We start from the raw sequence: 21,570 nt of genomic DNA, 5'->3' as shown, positions 1-21,570 counted from the left end.
CAGGTCACCTTAGCACAGCCTTTCCCAACCAGTGTGCCTCCAGATGTTGTTGGACCACAACTCCCATCAGCCTCAGCCAGCATTGCCAATTGTCAGGAAAGATGGGAATTGTGGTCCAACAACATCTGGAGGCACACTGGTTGGGAAAGGCTCCCTTAGCAGAAGGGAGCAATATCCAGTAGGATCAACAAATTTTGCTGAGCTTGGTGGCTCTGCCTTCTGGCTTCCTGATCACTGCCTTGGGAGTGTAGTTATTGCTTTTACACAGAAGAAAAGTAGCAGGCATGGTATGTGTGTTTGAAGCTAGCCCTTCCCTCCAGCAGCGGTAACTGCACTCCAGCACTAGACACTGCCATTTTAACTTCCTAGGTTACCAGCAGCTTTTTTTAAATTAAAAAAGAAAATGGTGCTCCCATGGCAGAATATAGTGGAGGCTTTTCCTGCTAGTTGCCAGATTATAGTTCTGTTTGCAAATGGCAACTGTATTTGTGGACCCCTGCCTATAAAGCTGCACACGGCTTCTCGAAAAGAACGTGAGCAAATTCTGAGATTGGACCTTTTTGTTGAAGTACTAGAGGAAACTAAAAGGGATTGCAGCACTGGCCACTCCTTTAACAGTTTTTGACTACTTACAGCAAAAGTGTGCTTTTCATAGAAATGTTACTACTGCCAGGAATAACTATGGGGCGGAAAGAAATGGATGCCTACCAGTGTCTGAATAATGGTGGCAAGAATTGCAACAAATGCAAAGATTTTGTAGGTGTTTTCTGGGGGGAAATGCCTCTTCCAGGTGATCAGGAACACTGACATGCCAAAATTGCATGGGCAATGCCAAGCAACTTAAAGAAAGCTCCAAATTCCTTTGAGAATAGGACTGTGAAAGCTAATTATTTGCTTTCATAAGAATTTTGCTGCAAACTACAGTCAATGGGACCCTAGACAGAATAAGGCAATACGTTTTGTAAGAATTAACTTTTGTGCATGTATTAAGCAGTTAACAGAAGTTTAATAATATATAACAGAGATATTTGTGGGCCTTTCCAGGTCATTAGCCCCTTTGATTTCCTGTTGGCTGCACAGCATCCACATGTCTTAAGAACATAAGAACATAAGAAGAGCCTGCTGGATCAGGCCAGTGGCCCATCTAGTCCAGCATCCTGTTCTCACAGTGGCCAACCAGGTGCCTGGGGGAAGCCCGCAAGCAGGACCCGAGTGCAAGAACACTCTCCCCTCCTGAGGCTTCCGGCAACTGGTTTTCAGAAGCATGCTGCCTCTGACTAGGGTGGCAGAGCACAGCCATCACGGCTAGTAGCCATTGATAGCCCTGTCCTCCATGAATTTGTCTAATCTTCTTTTAAAGCCATCCAAGCTGGTGGCCATTACTGCATCTTGTGGGAGCAAATTCCATAGTTTAACTATGCGCTGAGTAAAGAAGTACTTCCTTTTGTCTGTCCTGAATCTTCCAACATTCAGCTTCTTTGAATGTCCACGAGTTCTAGTATTATGAGAGAGGGAGAAGAACTTTTCTCTATCCACTTTCTCCATGCCATGCTTAATTCAGGGTTATCATTCCTTTGTAGCAATATCACTTTTCCTCCAATATTTTCTTACTGACAAAAAAATATGCAATTCTTCTCCAAGGAAAAAACCAAACAATTTTATTGCATTTGTTGTTTGAATCATGACACAAGTCCCAAGTGGTGGTGAAGCACTGTAGAATGTTCAGATCACTTCATATACATTTCCTGGTTGTACTCGTTACAGGTCAAGCTTTTCTTATCATCCTCATAGTGCAGATGGAAGGTGGGGAGATGACAGGCCAAGAAAAAAGTGGTTTATCCAAGGCCATCTAGAGAGTTTATGGCAGAGATGAGATACAAACCAGGACCTTCCCATTTGTAGCAAAGTCTGTTAGTTAGCACTCATTTATTTTTTATGAAAAGCAGTGCAGCTAACCCAAGTCCTTTTCCCATGCCTGTTGAGACCCTTGCTTGTTCCAAGATCTGTTGTGTTTTTAACTGAAGGCTAACCATTCCTCTGCTGTATCAGCATGAGGCGAAGTGACCAAGGCCTTTCCACATGTAATTCTAAACCATGGTTTAGTGCTCTTAGAATGAGCCTCAGCAAGCCTCAGGCTCCGTCCTCTCCCCCTCCAGCATGATTGTGAAGAGAACATATTCCACTGCTTTTAAAGTAAGCAGGGTTCTTTGTCATGTCTGAACTCAGAAAAACTCAGTTTAAACAGAACAAGTGGCATACTATTTTCTACAAGAGCAACCAGTGAACAAGGCAGGGTGAGTGCACAACAAAAGCTTCATCTGGAAGAGCTCCCAAAGGTACTTTCCCTGAATAAGGATGGATTTTTCATTATCACAATCACCCTATAATTACTTAAGTTGGTCTATGGACCAAAACTGTGAGCTACAGACCACCAGTGGTCCACAAGCCAGTGTGGTGTAGTGGTTAAGGTGTTGGACTATGACCTGTGAGACCAGGGTTTGAATCCCCACATAGCCATGAAGTTTACTGGGTGACCTTGGGCCAGTCACTGCCCCTCAGCCTCATGAAAACCCTATTCATAGGGTTGCCATAAGTCGGAATTGACTTGAGGGCAGTACATACACCACAAGCTTCATTCAGGTGATCCATGGCATGTCTGTAAAAATAGAATTAAAAATCATACAGCACCTAGCACAGTGCATTACAATTGCGTTAACAGGCAGAAAAATCATTAAGTGGTCCACCAAGAGCCTCAGCAATTTTCACATGGTCCATGGGGAAAAGGTTTTGGGAACTATTGACTTAAGTGATCCTAAAAAAAAGCCTGTATAGTAGCATGACCCTCGAACAGTTAAATATTTTATTATACTCTCCACCCCTTGGACTTTCCTTTGTTCTGCTTTTCAGTTTCAGTAGTTTTCTATACCCAGCCAGCAATAAAGAAGCATGTTTGCCTGCAGTAAGTAGTAACAGTAGTTTATTCTGCAGTTATTATAGTGAGTAGAGCAGGTTTGTGTGCTTATTGCTCAAGGGTGAAAAAAAGAGATAACTTAAAATGATCTGAAAAAAGGTTACTCCAAGTTACCCCCTTCACATTTTAAAAAACACTCACCATACTCACAATCATAGTGGCTATATTTTCTTCTTTTTATTGAGTACTTGATTGCAAAGTATGAAAACAGCATAGAAGAACAGAAATATTGTTGCGTACACTACAGTTAGCTAGTTGGTTGGCTAGCCACCTAGGCTGTAACTCGGGCCTAATTTCTGATTTTCCCAATATGTGCAGCCCAGCACGAGGCCTTACTCAGAAACCGGTAAAAAAAAATCCAATTGCTTCCACAATTAGTTTCCAACTGCTTAGTTAGTCCTTCGTATAGCCACCAGTTAAAATGTTTTCCCTTCATTGTCCAACAGCAAGGAAAATCTAAAGATCAGGAACAAGACTAGAAGGAGGGTCTCTCTAGGAAGAGTCCACAAACACACTCTAAACTATTTATTTTCTCTTTTCCCTTCCCTAAAAGTGGACAAGTTTGTTTTTTGGTTGGAATCTAAAACAGATACCCAAGTGTGTAGTTGTCTGCAGGGCTGTGGAGTCGGAGTCGGAAGCAATTATGGGTGGAGTCGGAGTCAGTAGAAATTTACCGACTCCGGCTTCAAAATAAATGTTGACTGACAAATTTTTTAAAATAGAAATTCAAAATGTCAAAGAAGCTTCCCATGAAGTCAGCTGTAGTTGAGCATTTCACCATAACTCAAGATGGAAAACATTTTGTGTGTCAGTGTCACAGGAGCAGAGCTTGGAAAAGTTACTTTTTTGAACTACAGCTCCCATCAGCCCAATCCAGTGGCCATGCTGGCTGGGGCTGATGGGAGTTGTAGTTCAAAAAAGTAACGTTTCCAAGCTCTGCACAGGACCCAGATAAAAACAAATGCTGTGATGCCAAGATCAGCGCATATTCAGGCAGCGATAAAAATGCTCCTATGAGAGCTTCCAATTTAAAAAGACATTTACAGCCCTTTCCAGGGCTGTGGAGTTCGAAGCAATTTTGGGCGGAGTCAGAGTCGGACAGTAGAAAAATAGAGGAGTCGGAGTCGAAGGTTTGGCGTATCGACTCCACAGCCCTGGTTGTCTGGGGTCTCAGGAGGTTTTCGACTCCTTACTTTTTGGGAGCAGAGTCCCTATGTCTCCAGCATCCTATGAGCCAATCAGCATGAAAGAAGAGTATGTCAGCCACCAAGAAGAGTCTTCTAACATGCTTTCTTGTCCTTTCTTGCTGAATGGAACCAATCAGAGTGAAAGGAGGTGAGCCAGCCATTGAAAAGACTTTTCTCAGTAGTTCACACTCTCCACTTTCATGCTTATTGGCTCCTAGGGGCATTTGTTGTGGTGGTAGAAGGGGATCTCAGCAGCAAAAAAAAAAAAGGATGAGGGGGGGTATGCCTGTGACTAACATGTGAGGACCCTGCACTTCTGAATTTGCCACTATACTACTGGAGATACCTAATGCAACATCAAAGACAAGATCAGGAGCTCACTGTCATTACCAAAGTAGTTCAGTTCATGAACAAGCAGAAGACAGGAATAGACCACAGGTGAAAGAGGATTGTAGCTATATGCAAAGTCAAGCTTTAGAGTCTGGTATTCCTGAGGATCTCTCAAAAAAGGGTGAGACAAACAATTCAACATATTAAACTTCACTCACGTGATTGATTTATATTTATGGTCATAGACCAAACTGACTTCACTCATGTACACTAACATACTCTCTGAATGGAGTGCACTGCCTTTCCCTTCTCCTGGTCTGGCCCTCATGTCCTTTCTACCAGTGAGGGGGGGGATTGGCTGGCACTATGCATTTCTCCCCCCCATGCCCCGCCTAGAAATGTGGCTGCCCCACCTAACAAGGAAGGCTGGCTACAGGACTAACCCTGCCCACCAACCACTACCGTGTAGATCCCAATCTACCTTCTGCTGACGCCTGCTATAACCAACTATGTAATTCAAGTCAGGAGGATAAAAGGGAGACCATGTATCCACATATGTTGCTCTGAGCAACTTGGAGGAAGAAGTGAAATAATTTCCTAAAAAGCAATTTAAGGTGGTTGGGCAGAGGGATGGAGCATTTCGTTTATGATGCACCATAAGTCTACCTGCATTTACAGGGTATCTCAGCAGGCTGTGGACTGGAACCTGCTACCCTTATGTCAAGTTGCACCCCATAGCTAATGCACTACACTGAGTCTTGGTGCATTTCTGTGTCTATCTAAATGGTGTCACATTTGTTTTTAATTTTAAAAATGTCTGAATGCCTCTAAGAAGATCTGTCTGGAAAGAAGAGATTGTGATATCAGTGTCATCTCTAGAAATACTGATTAGCTGCTGCTATATTTGTTCTTGGAACTCTTTGCTCTTAGAGAACCAAAGTAGCATGCACTGGTAATTAGAGGAGCTTTGCTAAAACATCAGTGTGCAGTTTCATCAGTACAAATAGTGGCATTGACATAGCTACCATGCCAACAAGAATGTATTGATTTTAGTTAAAAAACCCACAATACTTAACATGTGACATTGCCCCATCTATATAACTAAAATAGCAATCATTTAAATATGATTTAATTTCTTTTTAAGACATTTACAGTGCAATTCCATACATTTCTACTCAGAATTAAGTCCCACTGAGTTCAATTATATTTACTCCCGGGCAGTGTGCATAGGGATACAGCTGTTATGCAAGTAGAGAGAGATGATTCAGATTTTAAAGGTAATATATACATCATTCTGATGTATTTAAGACTGAAGCATAAAATTTCTCAGCATTTCTAAAAAGTGTAAGAATGTGAATTAACTTCATGTAAAAGATTTAACCCACCCACCCCCAGCAGTTAGTACCAAGACCATTTCTAATGGTCTAATTTCTAACAAAATATTTGGGGTGCTTTCCCAAAAGATGTACAGATAACATAAAAGGTCTATTCCAAATTGGTAGCATGCAGCCTAATCCAGAATGTGTTTATTTGGAAATAAATTTCACAGAGTCCAGTGGGACATACGTCCTAGGAAAATTTCTTAGGACTACAGCCAAAACCTGTTAGACTTCTTTGCAAATGCCAGATATTGAAAGTTTTACTCTAACCACTTAGCTGTACTGCTTTGAATTTTTTTTAATGTATGATATCTACCAGAATGCAATGAAATTACAAAGACAATATTTTTTTAAGTGAAACGACTCAGATTAGGGAGAGAATATAGTGCAAGGGTGGGAAGCCAGTGATCTTCCATATGTTGTTGGACTCCAACTCCCATTAACCCTGACCATAGACTATATTGGCTGGGGCTGATGGGATCCCACCATCACCACCGCACCTTCATTGAGAAGAAAGTTCATGCTGGTACTCTGGAATTGTGGAACCATAGAATTCCTTTGAGAATAAAGAGCTCAAGAACAGTGGACTTCAATGGTTGATATGGCCAAGAAGCAAGACAAGTTGTAACAAAGGGACATTATACCATTTGTGTTTGCTGCAAGAAAAGAAAATAGATCTTGTTATAAGTGTGTCTTAGAGATATATAAAGATTCAGCCAGTGAACATGAGGTCCTGGATAGTTCAACTGTGCTCAGAGTTTGGGGGTCTGGCAGAGAGTAATAAATTAAATTAGTAATAAATTAAATCTATAGAACCTACAGCATCTTCGGTTGGGATACCACACATGAATTGTTGGAACAGGTCAATTGCTCACAGGCCCATGCATTTTGAACATCTCACAAGAAGTTACTTGAACCTCTCAATGGCTGATCAAATCAAATTGTGGCATGTTGCACCAGTTAAAAGCCTGGGTACTGAGAAGATCTGAGGTTCTGAAAAAAGTGCCTGGAAGTGCAGTCCTCAGCAAACGATCTCGCATGTGTAGAATGCAGCTTTCTTCTGGTTTATTTAATATATATTTTATAGCACCCTGAAATCAAAAACTTCCAAGGGTGTACAAGTTACTACAGCATGCACAAAACAACAGCAAATCAACAAACTTGTGAAGGGCAGGGCTAGAAACAATCAGAGGTTAAAAGCCTTTAAAAAAGGCATTTACCTGGCACCTAAAGACATTAGCACAGGTACCTCTGTAGAGAGAGAGCTCCACAAATGGAGTGTCACAACTGAAAACACCCTCTCCACAGTCACCGCCTCACCTCACTGCAGATGCCAGGGATACTGAAAGAAGCACTCCTGCGTCACACACAAAAATCCATAGCATATGGAGAACATAATGTAGGAGAAGAAATTCAGTTCTGTCTCTGAAAGTAGTTCCAACATCTGAGTAGTTGACCACCTGGACTTTTTATATGAATTCCTTTAGAGGAAGGACAGGACAGGTTTGCAAATAAGTCCACCAAAGTTACTAGCCCACAAGATTTAGCCTGTATACCACTATATGCCAGTGTTAGTCATTTATGGCACACAAACAGCATAGAGGGGGATGGAGACTTTACTATTCTTCCAATTTGCAACAGCTTTTCCTTTTGGATCACCCAGAATCACAGGTTAGTACCTACTGAAAAGACTGGATCAAGAGTACAGTTTTTTTTTAAAAAGACAGGTGCATGAATACAACAAGCTGTAAAAATGCAAAAATTACCTGAAAATGAGAACACTGAATTTATGTTTAACTAGTAAAGAAACTGAGGTAGACAGTTCAAAGCCCAAGGAAGCTCGCTGGTTCAACATGTATATTTCAGTTGGACAGAGAGAAGAAATTTGAAGATCCAGGAAACAGACATCACATATTTCAATTTACTCTGTAACCACACTCTGTCTCTTCACATCAGTTCTACACACAGTTCCCAGATGCTTACCAAGCAGAGCATATATGCAATGAATTATCCATGTGAGAGTAACCAACCATATAATCCATATGCACAGCTTGGTTTAAAAAAAAACACAGAGATGTGAAGATGCAACAGCAGCAAGAATTCATTTAACAGCCAGGCAGGATCTCCAGAAAGAAAGGGAGGGAGCAAGGTGTGCTTTCAAATAGAACTTGAATATGTAGAGAGCAGAGATGAGTTTTGCTACCCTCTGCCAAGATTTTGACCTAGTTCTGCCATTGATGGTACACCATGTTTGTGTTTAGCACCTGTCACCTCTCATCCCTAGGGACCCCAAGGCATGCCTGTGTCCCCTTATCTCACAGTTCCAAATGAGCTACAGATTGAGAGGAAAACCCTAAACAAAACAACTGAATATTCATATTACAAACTCCTGAAATGTTGAAAATTCTGTGTTGAGAAATATAATAAACACACAAATACTGCTGCATGTTGCATGTTGACTAAAAATATGCATGGTCATACCGGTCTGCATCTGTGTGGAATTTTTAAAAACTTTTTAAAAAGATGTTTTAAAGATGTTTTGTTTTTAAGATGTTTTACAGATCCCTATTCATAGGGTCGCCATAAGTCGGGATCGACTTGGGCAGTCCATTTCCATTTTTACATATATTTTTAGTGTTTTATCACCTATATTTGCCCCCCTGGGCTCCTTTTGGGAGGAAGGAAGGGCAATAAATTTAATAAATAAATAAAATTTCATTTAGCAAGCCACTGTACACTACAGAGTTAATAAATCTGGTAATAATAAATAAAATTGCTATTGTAAGTTGACTGTCGAAACACTGGCATTGCAGTGCTCAAGAGCACAACTGTCATATAATCTGTTTCCAGACTGACTATAGAATTATAGAATCTTATTTTAGAATAAAAATAAACAAAATGTCAACAACGCATAATCAGAAATAATTCTACTGAATGGTCTGTAGTATAAACCAATCTGCAGATAACTTAGAAGTGCTAATAGCTCTCATCTTTGATCTTTTAATGCACACTACCATAACTCATTTTTATAAGATCATGGCTTTGTACTCTACATACTCAACTGAAATAATTGTTACACTTGCCCGAACTTTCCCAACCACTCAGAAATTCCAGTGCTGCAGCACTTATCTGGGTTTGACTTCTTTTGAAAGGAGGTCATTAGAAGTTTATAGCATTTTATAATTGTTGAGATTATTTACAAAATATACAGGATAAGCATAGGTGGAAATTTAAAGCTTAAAAATCCCAGACAGCCAAGCCAACTGCCCCACCAGAGAGTGACAGCTCCCCACACACCAAAAAAAGGACTTTCAAGAGCCCTAAAAACTCAGCTTTCTCCCAGTCTCTTTCCAAACACTGTAGTCTATCTCCTTTAATTCAAAGACCTAGATCCTTAGGAGGAGACATGGATTACCCCTACCTTGTTTTCCTGTTAAGGACATTCCAGAGTGATCCTGGATCAAGAAACAGCATCGTAACAAATACCCTATCTGCTTCATGGCCCCAATCTATGGGCCCCAAGCAGGGCCAATCCACCCTGTCCTGAAGATGGGACCATCCACTCAGTTCCGGATCCATACCCAAAGTTATTCAGGGGCAGGACTAAGGGTTTATATATATATATATATATATATATGCTCAGGAGGGAGGGGAAGAAGAAGATGCCACATCACACACACCCTGCCACCTGAGAGCAGACAGGTGCAACCAGCGCAGGATGGAATTGCTTTGCTTACCAGCTGGTAAGCAAATTTGATCCTAAGGATTGCTAGTTGCTGCTGCTTCATGAGAGCAGCTTCTCTGCATGCAGGGAAGCCACCCATAAATGAGCAGTGACCAGCACCACACAGAATAAATTCTGCCACTTATCAGCTGGTAAGCAAGAGGATTCCCTACTATGGGGTGCTATTCCATTGTGTACAGCTTTCTTGCATTCAGGGAAGCCGCTCGCAAAGGGGATGCAGTGCACGTGGCTTGTGGAGGCCTAGCAGGAAGGGAAACTGGGAGGACAAGGCAGACACCTACCTTCTCCCACAAAAAATTCCCTTTCCCTTCTGACCTTCTCCTTCCTACCCACACCTGCTGCTTTTTCCTACCCTGTGCTCCACCCCCTGAAAACCCCAGATAACTCTGGGCTACCGTACCCAACCTGTGGTGATCTGGGCTGGCTAAGGCCCAAATGCCTCACAAGAAGCCCAATTTGCTTCAGGCCTTAGAGGAATATGGAGCACAGTCCTAACAAATCAGCTGCCATTGACATACATTGCCATAATATTATGGCCTATTAATAGTCCTTTGTCAAGGAGAAGAGGCTGGTCAGGTATTACCTCAAAGTAAACCCACAGTGATTGCTCCTATTTCCAAAAATCCCATAGCAAGATAACAAAGGCCTATGGCATAGGGGTTACTACCAGTTTTCCCTGGTTTTATATTTTTGACTGGCAGTAGCTCTTAGACTTCACCAGCTACCTGAGCATTTTAGCTGGTGATATAAAAAAATGAGTAGCACCTTCTGCATGGAAAACACATGCTCCATTAAGCTATGGCCTCATGGAATTCCCATTGCACTTACAAGCATGTACAAAGTTTTGACTTTCAGTACAGAAGACCACAAGTCAAGTCCCAATTCTCTTTTAGAGTTTACATAGTATTACAAAAGTCACCATTTACTAGCATTAATTTTGTTACCTAACCCCAAACCAGTAGTATGTCCAACAGCTAAGGTTGCAATCCTAACCATGTCTACCAGAAGTAAGTCTTGTCAAATTTATTGGGGCTTACTCTCCTCATGAAACAGAGTCAGAATTTCAGCCAAAGCATATAGAGATCCTGATGCATAACTGATGGAGAGATTGGTAGACTGGAGTACTATACTAGTGTGGGACAGGTCATATGATACAGACACACCTACACACACCTGAAACAACATAGGGCTTCGTTACAACAAAGCTGCAAGTTTTTTTTCTGTACTACTACTTCTCAAATCAGATTGGTGATGTCACAGGGCACACACTGGCATCCCCCTAAATCTGATGTGAATCAGTAAGGAACTGCTACTGGAGACATCGTCCAGGAAGGGGCAGTGGCTTCACTAGGGTTGGTGTCACCCAGTGCGGTAACTCCTTGGCGAGGCCCTAAATGTCCTGCGTGCGTGTGCACACAAGGCCAGCCTCCCATGCCCCTGGGAGGGCGCATGCCGGAGGGGCACCCAGCCAGAGAAGCAGGCCTGAGAATGCCGGTGCGCCTCCCTCACCCCGCCGACACTGCTCCCAGTCTCGCCTGCCTGCCTGCCTCCAAGGAGGAGTTGGCTGCTCTGACGCCGACCCGGAGTGCTTCTCGGCTCCTTTGCTGGGCAACAGCACAGGCACCCTGCTCCGCGACAGGGCAGCTCTGGGTGTCACCCCCCTCATGGTGTCATCCGGGTGCGGTCTGCACTGCCTGCACCCCGCTAGTGACGCCACTGGGAAGGGGGATGAGAAGTTGGAAACAGTTATCCCCTAACTTCAGGATCCTGTTCTGGAACTACATAATTACACATGCATGCGCGCGCACACGCACGCACTTCAGGTGTTCTCTTCTCCCTGGGTGCAGCCTCAAGTCCATATCACAGAGCAATCCAGAGACTCATAAGTTGACATATGAAATTCTCTGTCATACCTGTAGCCAGAGCTGTGGCTCTGTGTGTGAGTGTGAGTGAGTGAGTGAGAGAGAGAGATGGTACTCACCACCAGTACATTGTACTGTCAATCTCCATTTTTGCTGCCCATGGCAACCATTTTCTGCTGACATTTATTTATTTATTTATTTAATTACATTTCTAGACCGCCCTATAGCAGAAAGCTCTCAGGGCGGTGTACAACAAATAAAATCACAATTAAAATATGAGCAAGTGTGGAAAAATATATATATATATAGTACAATTATAAAACATTAATAAAATTGCCATTGAGATTTAAATTAAGATCATATTAAGTTTAAAATGTTAAATTAAAATATTTAAAAATTTACAAAATTTAAAAAGCCTGGGCGAAAAGGTAAGTTTTTACCTGGCGCCGAAAAGATAACAGAGAAGGCGCCAGGCGTATCTCGTCTGGGAGGGCATTCCATAGTTCGGGGGCAACCACCGAGAAGGCCCTAGATCTAGTTGTTGATCTCTGGGCCTCTTTATGGGTTGGAACCCGGAGAAGGGCCTTCGACGTCAAGCGTAGTGAACGGGTAGGTACATAGCGAGAGAGGCGCTCCATCAGGTATTGCGGTCCAATGCCGTTTAGGGCTTTATAGGTAAGAACCAACACTTTGAATCTGGCCCGGAAACATATCGGTAGCCAGTGCAGCTGCGCCAGGACAGGTGTTATATGGTCAAATTTCTTTGTCCCAGTGAGAACTCTGGCCGCAGCATTTTGCACTAGCTGAAGTTTCCGAACCGTCTTCATAGGTAGCCCCACGTAGAGTGCATTACAGTAGTCCAATCTAGAGGTTACCATAGCATGGATAACTGAGGCAAGATGCTCCTTGCTCAAATAGGGTTGTAGTTGGGCTACCAGCCGGAGCTGGTAGAATGCATTCCGTGCCACCGAGGCTACCTGAGCCTCAAGTGACAGGAGCGGATCTAATAAGACCCCCAAACTACGTACCTGTTCCTTTAGGGGAGTGTAACCCCATCTAGGACAGGTCGAACATCAACCATCTGGGCAGAGGGTCCTCCCACCAACAGCATCTCAGTCTTGTTAGGATTGAGTTTCAGTTTATTAGCTCTCATCCAGCCCATTATCGCGGCCAGGCAGCGGTCTAGTACATCAACAGCCTCACCTGAGGAAGATGAAAAGGAGTAGTAGAGCTGCGTATCATCAGCATATTGCTGGAAACGCACTCCAAAACTCCTGATGACCTCACCCAGCGGCTTCATATAGATATTAAAAAGCATGGGGGACAGAACTGAACCCTGCGGGACCCCATATTGGAGTACCCAGGGACTCGAGTAATGTTCCCCCAGCATCACCTTCTGGAGACGATTCCCGAGATAGGAGCAGAGCCACCGCCAAGCAGTGCCTCCCACTCCTAAATCCGTAAGTCGCTCCAGAAGGATACCATGGTCGATGGTATCAAACGCCGCTGAGAGATCAAGGAGAACCAACAGAGTTACACTCCCTCTGTCTTTCTCCCGACAGAGGTCATCATACAGGGCGACCAAGGCCGTTTCTGTACCAAACCCCGGCCGAAAGCCCGATTGAAATGGGTCTAGATAATCAGTTTCATCCAAGAGAGCCTGGAGTTGGCGAGCGACCACACACTCTAGAACCTTGCCCAGGAATGGGACATTTGCTACTGGCCTATAGTTGTCCAAATTATCAGGGTCCAAGGAGGATTTTTTTAGGAGCGGTCTCACCACCGCCTGTTTCAGGCAGGGTGGGACCACTCCCTCTCGTAAAGAGGCATTAATCACCTCCTTGGCCCAGCCGGCTGTTCCATTCCTGCTAGCTTTTATTAGCCATGAGGGGCAAGGATCCAGAGCAGAAGTGGTCGCCCGCACCTGTCCAAGCACCTTGTCCACATCCTCGAGCTGTACCAACTGAAACTCATCCAATAAAACAGGACAAGACTGTGCTCTGGATACCTCATTAGGATCAACTGCTACAATAATGGAGTCAAGGTCCCGGCGGATGTTCATGATCTTATCACGAAAGTGTCGCGCAAACTCATTACAGCGGGCAATTGATGGTATTATTGCGTCCTGGGGACCAGAGTGTAAAAGTCTCCGGACAACTTTATAAAGTTCCGCTGGGCGGTTAAGGGATGACTGAATAGAGACAGCAAAGTATTGCTTCTTTGCTGCTCTCACTGCCTTCACATAGACATCCATGCCACTTTTATCAAGGTATGGGTATCAGGATGCCATTTTTTTAACCAAACAAGGACTAGGTGTAGCTATTAGAATCTTTACATCACATGGAATTTAAAGCTAGCAAAACAAAGCAACTCATTAATTTCTCAGTCTTTGAAAATACCATATTGTACAGAGCTATTTAATGTAGTGATATACCCAAAGATCTAGTGCTAGCATCGAACTTCTGCTTGAGAAAAAAACAAAAGTATTGCAGCCAAAAGGAATGAAATTTCAGTATAAACTAGAACATTGTACACTTATGCCAATAAAAGTACTCACACAGTGCATCTCATTAACACTGGCGAGATATGCAGCTGAACTGACAAAGCATGAAAGACTGGAATCGGCATCAAGTAGTTTATTCTTAATGGATTTGGCATGTTCTTCTATGAGAAAGAAACTGTGTGTGCTCTGCTGACATCGATCTAATTAATTTCTAATCAGGAGTTGTGCCAACTGCTTGACACAAGTTAGGGCCAGAGCCAGCTGTTTGAAGACACATGTTTAGTCAGCCACACATAACCCTTTCTTATATAACCCTCTGGTAAAGCAAGCACAATGCTTAGCTCCATTGGTGCTCTAAGGCACAAACCTCTCCTCAACAAGTTCATTCAGTGAGGTTAAAAAAAAAAACAGCAAGGACTTCAATGCTATGCCCAGCTGTGTGCATACAATCTCCACAGTGCCCACTGAAATCAATGGGACTTGAGAACAGAATGGCAGCCCTATTGTATTATGTCAAAATATGAGCACATCATTGTTTTACCTGCACTTCCCACTGTAAATATGTTTGTAAATTGATGTGCCAAGCATAGTAAGACTCTTCATTGACAGAAAATACAACAATCTAAGATGTTTTTAGTCATTTCTTCTGACCATACTGAAAATTACATATAAAAACCCATCACATTACAATTCCCTCCTTTTCTTTGTTGACTCAATTCTTTGTTAATCAACCACACAGGATGTTTGCTTTTTTTCTTTGACTGATTTACTTTTGCCCATTTTGTGAACACAGGTAATTAAAATAAATCCACATTTTTAAAAAGAGGAGAAAAATGGTATCTGTATTCAAAAAAATGAGTGTTCACATAGGGATGGGATCTAAAACCATCTTTTTAAAAACCAATGAAAGCATGTTTTTCTCTTTTGTACCACAGATGAGTTATTAAAAAAAAAAATCAGTATATTAACAATGTTGGTTTGCTCTTCAAAGGCTGATACATTTTTGCCAAAGCAAATTCATACACTCCATCTCACCCTATCACAGCCCGCCACTTGTCCCTGATAAGTTGCTGTTTCTGTTTTGCATTTCAAACATGCTTTTTAACTTTTTTTTTAGTATGCACACCAATGCACTGCAGTTCATCAATGCCCATTCTCCTTCACTCAAGAATCTTCCAATGCAATCCTCTACATGTCTACACAGAAGTAAGCCTCACTGACTTCAGTGGGACCTACGCAAGGTAGGTATGCATAGAATTGCAGCGTAAAGCTCCTTACTGAGGTAGATCCTACTGTAAAATTAACTATCTTAAATATTCTTACACTAACTTAAAAAAAATCTGTTATGATCATTTTGCAAACAAGCCTGCTTCAAAACAGGCTACTTCAGGGTAAATTATACAATTGCCTGTGCAGGGAGGATACTATTTGTATATAGTGCCTTGACTTTGCTGCATTTTTGGTGGGACTTACCATCACCACCTCCTGACACCTCCCCAGGCCCATTCTGGTCCCAACGCATCTACACATAGAACACTCATTTTATTAACAGAATTGTTTCCATTTCATTGCCATTCAACTCTCTTATCTGTTTTTTCTTGTTTATACCTATGTGTGTACGCATGTACATACATTCTGACAACTGAAGATTTGTGCAGTTGATCATGTGGACTCTAAATTTATGAGAGCTTATGTCAGGGTAGATAACACTTTTCAGGCTGAGGGCCTCATTGACCCATGGCCACCCTCTCCCTAGGGGGGGGGCGGCCATGGCCAAAGTGTAAAAGTGGGCTTGGCTGACTAGTTATTCATTCTTCATCATATAATAACAGTAAACCCATCGATGTATTACTAAGAAAGCTCTGATCACTGAGCAATAGCCCCTTAGGGTGCTCTTCATTAATTTATGATTGAATTTATTCATACTTTTCATAATCAATGTCCAATTACATCAGTTTTATTCATTTTCCCAATTTGTTGAATATTACTAACAATGCACTGACCTTCATAAGTTCATTTGTTATTAGAAAGCACTGCCCATTGAGCTACAAACACACACAAATAACATACATCAGTAATTTTTCCTTCAAACAATTCACATAATAAAATTAATTAGCCACATGACTATCTCATTGTTTTCAAATGAGTACGAGTGACTGTGTACAGAATATGGAGAAGATCCTTCAACGCTTTGTACTGTGGAGTGGGGGTAAGAGTGACACTTGGTGGAAGATTAGGGTGTCACTATTTTCATCTGTAAAGAAATGTTTAAGTGTGCCTTAATACGGGGTGCACATTTAATACAGCTACCATTGCCAGAGTGGTTTAACAGTCAGACCCTCTTCTGAGAGAACTCTGAGAATCACAGCTGTGTGAGGGGAACAGGGGTCTCCTAACCACTCTCAGGACCCTTCACAAACACTACCTGCCAGGATTCTTTGCGGGAAGCCATGACTGTTTATAGTGGAATTATAGTGTAATAAATGTGTTTTGTGAATGTGGCCTAACTTAGCAGTATATTTCATCTCAATGTACTTTGCAAATGGGCTTCTGAGTATTCCTTCCATTTTCAGTAATACCTCTGCATTATTTTCATACACTTTTTATGTATAGGCTATGAAGAAGCAAGAGAAAGAAAGGACACAAAAATCAATCTTGAGTTCATTGCATAATTTAGGTCTTCTCCTACAGCACTCTAACTTGATTTGCTTTTATCAATTTTGTTTTTGCTTTGTTTTCAACCATGGCAGGCAGTAAGATATTTAGGTCACTTGGAGGAAGGGGAAACATTCTGCAAAGAACCATTTTCACTTATTTATTTTTTAAGATTAAAAAAACAAAATCTAATATTTCAAAATTTCAATAAGATCATAGCTTTGGTTCTCTTTCTCTTTCAAAGTCATATTTGTTGGCTATACAGGGTGCCTCACCATCAAACATTATAGCCACAAGTGGGATTTTTTATCCGTTGTAAAACAACTGCTTTTTTTCTCTATCATATTTAATAGAACCATATAAAACTGTTATACTGCATGCATGACCACAAAAGCTTCCCTGTCGCACATCAGCTGTAAAAGCCACATTTACAGTAGAAAGTAATGGTATGGTACATACACCAGCCACTAGTGGTTGAAACTGCCTGGAAGAATGTGTCAAGTCAAATAGCATCAGTCTCTGTTTCAGGCAGTGTAATGCCAGCAATCATTCCAACTATGCTATCGGAAATAGGATTCTTATTCTCCTTTTCAAGCCAAGCCAATGAGATGTGCCTTAAAATGTTCAAAGATAGCATTTGAAATACGTTTTAAGTGGAACTATCTAATCCAGGAGCCAGGGGATTCAAGAGAAGCTCCCCCCCCCTTCTGATTCAACAGACATTAAAAGGGAGGCTCAGAGTAGCATGGATGAATGTCCTCTAAGCTCTCTTTTTTCAACATGCATGTTGATTGTAGCACATCACCAGATCAAACGTTTGCAAACGATCAAATGTTGCACCTTGCCTGGCTGGTCTCACAAAGCCATACCAGTGTCTCTGGCCATGAGAGGGGTAGCACTGTAGTGCAGCAGCGACCAGTGTGCCTGGCAGCTGCCTCCATGGGGCAGAAAATAAGATGCTGCTCTGGCCTAGTCCCTGATTCAAGCCCCTGACACCTTACAGCAAACATTAAAGTGAAAGCGCAATGCAGTTAAAGAGAGTTCAAAATGCAATCCACAGAACCAGAAGGATCTTTCTTATGTGGTTTGTTTTTCTTACCATACATTTAAAGCACATTCCTCCACCAAATAATCCTGGGAACTGAAGTTTCTTAAGGGTACTGGGAATTATAGCTCAGTAAACTAGTGTAAGCTACAGTTTCCAAAATTCTTTGGGGGAAGACCACGTGTAGCTGGGAAGTATTGTGACTTCATTTGTTCTCCATAAAACTTATAAGGATGTTTCAGAGAAATGAAATGTACAGTATTTCACATAATGATAGAGTGGCATTTTAGAGATACAGAAAGATCTGCAAAAGCATCAGATCATAGCACTGCTGAACTATAGCTTGAAGAAGGGCTTGGAGAAGGAACAATCCCAAAATTCCCGTTCCGTGCCCGGGACTTACCGGCAAAGGGGCGTGTTTGCGGCCGCAGCCGATGTTCCGGCCGCCATGTTGGGGCTCGCGCGCACACGGCGCACTGGTGCGCCGGCGTGTGACGCAGCTAGGGGGCGGGGCAGCCAAAGGCCATTTAGGGCCACCCTGCCAGCTTCCCGCCGTCTGTTTGAATTCCGGTAGCAGCAGCAAGGCCTCAGCGGCGCAGCGCGGCTCCTTTTGCGGCGCACGTGGTCTTGGGAGGCTTTGTCTCGGCTGGGCCAGGTGCTCAGCGCCGAACCTCTCCAGCCTCATCGGAAGATCCAGAAGTCAGCAGCGTGGGATTGGCAGCGAGGCGGGGCTCAGCGAGGCTTGGCGGCATCTGCGGCATCGGGGCTTATGGGGCTTACGAGGCCCTGTGGTTCCGGCAGCGGCAGCAGCAGCGGATCCCAGGAAGCCTCGGTGGAGGCCTGTGGTGCAGCTGGGTTCTCGCGCCGGAAGAGGACCTATTGGCAGCAGGCCCGGCGCCTCTGCGGCAGCGCGGGATCGGGGCCAACGGCAGCAAGGACCACAGGCTAGGCGGCCTTTGGGCTGCAATTTTATTTGGGGCATCTTCAGGGAAGGGAGGATAAAGGGGTGCGGGGGGTAACATAGTATAAGCAGGCCAGCCCCCCAATCCCAAAATAAACTCTTTCGCCATGATGATCTCAGTACAACCATCTGGTCCACAGCATCCTCAACAGCTGTTTACACAGCCCTCCCACAGCAAGGAAGACCAGACTTCATTGACCCTTGCTGCTGTACTAGGCTTCCCTACACCCAAGGCAGGCTCAAGACATTTTGCTGTCGAAACTGAAGGGCAAGATGGCACTCCCCATTCCATGTACAAAAGCTTACTGGACTGACAGTTGAATGCGATTTCAACACTGGTGACAGGGCAAGACCCTTCACACCTATGGGCCGTCAGCTAGCTTAAGAGGGGACAGAGCTGGCTAGCTCAGAAGCTTCGGGGAATAGTGGGGAGGCTGTTTCTGTGACTGACATCTGCGGCCTAAAGCAGTTACCTCACTCTGTCTAATGGTAGGGCTGGCCCTGCCTACACCTTTTTTTAGCCCTCTTATCCCAATCACCTCCCCCAACCTTATCCTGCCAGAAAGAGCACTCAACTCCAACTGCCAATCGCCTTGGGGGTATCACAGAAGCCAGGGGAAAGGACAATCTTGCCCTGTCCATCAACCAATGGAAGAAGCAACGACACTGGCAAAAGAAGACCAAGCTGTCCCAAAGGCTAGCTATAAATGTCATCTTACAGCTTACACGTCACTCTAGACTTGAAGAACTTATCTCCCTCTTTGGCCTTTCCCTGCCACTTGTGTTTGTACTTTGTAAGCCTGATGGCAAGGTCTGCCTTGCTTTAAGTTTCTAAAAAAATTTAGTGAGCTGCTTTGAAAGACAAGTATGGTCTGAGTATTAAAGTATAGTAATGGAAAATGTATCTTCTGCTAATAGGCAGAGTTGTGGTGGAATCTGATCTCCTCAGGGTTCCACTACTACTGAGATTCTGCCTCCAGCTCCCCGAGTGGCTTAGCTAAGGCCCATTAAGATGTTTAGAGAGAAAGTGAGAATTTCTGGGTCACTGCTCACATTCTTAGCCACTATGCTGCACCAACTTCCTCAAAGAAGATCTGGAAAATCTGTCATCTCTATCTGCAGATATCTCAACATTCATGCACATGATGTGGCTAGACAAGGACAATTTATTCACTGATTATTTGCATATTCATTCCCAAGCTTGCAGATGACATGTTCTAGATCTAAAGGCAGTACTTACTAGAGAAAACCTTGCACATGAAACCTTGCATAGGGAGTTGCCTTTTACTTATATTTCATCTGGCTTTGGAAAAACACAAATGCAGTATATCACAGAGACAGCGTATGGACTTCAGACAGTTTGCCACACATTTTTTTTAAAAAAAATTAGAGTAGGAGCTGTGCTCTGCTCACTCCTCTTGCCAAACCATACCACCCCGCCATGATAACCTGCTAAAGCTTCCCCTTCCCACCACATGCAACTTCTAAGCTCTCTTTTCAGCTTCCCAACACTACTTCTGAAGCCACTTCTCTCTTCTATTCTGCAGCCCCACTTTGCACCCATTTTCCATGCCTCCTATGCCCCCTCCTTTTCTGCATCCTCCCCTTACACACAGACCACTTGCATGGTAACCTTCTGCATCTTCCTCCCCCTACACACTGCAACTACTAAGCACCCTTTTCATCTTTTGCCCAGTTATGAAGCTGCCACTATTATTGAGCCCATTTTGAACCCTTGTTTTCATCATTACCCCTATCCTCTTATCTCCTACTCCCTCTTTTTTTTTGCAAGCCCGCTTTGTCCCCCATTTTCACCTTGAGCCTTTTTTGCTCCTTTCTATTCTGCAGCCCCTCTTTGTACACATAGCCCATTTTAAACAGTAGGAGAAGTTTGAGTAAAGCAGGGATGGAGGAACATGAGAAAAAAGTGTTGGTTTTAAACAACAGGAGACGGTTAAATACAGCAAGAAGGGAGTTGGGAAAGGCTCTACTGTAACCATGTTAACTTTTTGGTGTTAGCTTCTGTGTTGTACCAATCTCTGATATTTCTCTTTGTTCTTTAAAAAACCAACCATCAAAATTCCTTCCCCAATCTATTCAGACCTCTCTTAAAACCACCACTTTTCTCCTCTCACTGTCCCTCTCTATCATCACTGTTTCACGAGGGCAAGAGAGGATCTCAGCAGAGTATGCACAGACATAGTTCAGAGGCCACATCCCCACTTTCCTCCTTCCATCTATGTTTCCATGAAGATAAGTCCTCTTGTCCACCACAATGATATTTTTAGGCAAATATAGAACAGGAGATATAGTGGATGCCTTGCTCTCCCAACCACATATGGCTTTGTACAGCCAAAAGAAAGGAGAGTATGAGATTGGGGAAGGCAGTGGTTAAGAACAGAAGAAGAGCCTGCTGGATCAGGCCTGTGGCCCATCTCGTCCAGCATCCTATTCTCACAGTGGCCAACCAGGTGCCTGGGGGAAGCCCACAAGCAGGACCTGAGTGCAAGAACACTCTCCCCTCCTGAGGCTTCCGGCAACTGGTCTTCAGAAGCATGCTGCCTCTGACTACGGTGGCAGAGCACAGCCATCACGGCTAGTAGCCATTGATAGCCCTGTCCTCCATGAATTTAAAGCCATCCAAGCTGGTGGCCATTACTGCATCTTGTGGGAGCAAATTTCATAGTTTAACTATGCGCTGAGTAAAGAAGTACTTCCTTTTGTCTGTCCTGAATCTTCCAACATTCAGCTTCTTTGAATGTCCACGAGTTCTACTATTATGAGAGAGGGAGAAGAACTTTTCTCTATCCACTTTCTCAATGCCATGCATAATTTTATACATTTCTATCATGTCTCCTCTGACCTGCCTTTTCTCTAAACTAAAACGCCCCAAATGCTGCAACATTTCCTCGTAAGGGAGTCGCTCCATCCC

General features: G+C 43.3%; 1 protein-coding gene across 11 annotated transcripts in view; it reads right to left on the bottom strand.

Moving 5' to 3' along the window:
• Positions 1 to 18,590, bottom strand: part of GRIK2 (glutamate ionotropic receptor kainate type subunit 2) — a 614,747-nt gene extending 596,157 nt beyond the window's left edge. For 3 of the 11 annotated variants that reach the window (XM_061623434.1, XM_061623436.1, XM_061623435.1), the window contains exon 1: positions 18,081 to 18,589. In XM_061623434.1, the coding sequence (XP_061479418.1) occupies positions 18,081 to 18,127 (47 nt within the window). In that variant the 5' untranslated portion in view covers positions 18,128 to 18,589. Of the gene's footprint in view, positions 1 to 18,080 lie in introns of all 11 variants that reach the window. The other 8 variants (XM_061623440.1, XM_061623441.1, XM_061623442.1 and 5 more) reach the window with 5 other exon arrangements.
• Positions 18,591 to 21,570: the final 2,980 nt, after the last annotated feature.

Source organism: Rhineura floridana, chromosome 4 (assembly GCF_030035675.1).
Source record: "Rhineura floridana isolate rRhiFlo1 chromosome 4, rRhiFlo1.hap2, whole genome shotgun sequence".
Classification (NCBI taxonomy): domain Eukaryota; kingdom Metazoa; phylum Chordata; class Lepidosauria; order Squamata; family Rhineuridae; genus Rhineura; species Rhineura floridana.
This window is presented reverse-complemented; position numbering and strand designations above follow the sequence as displayed.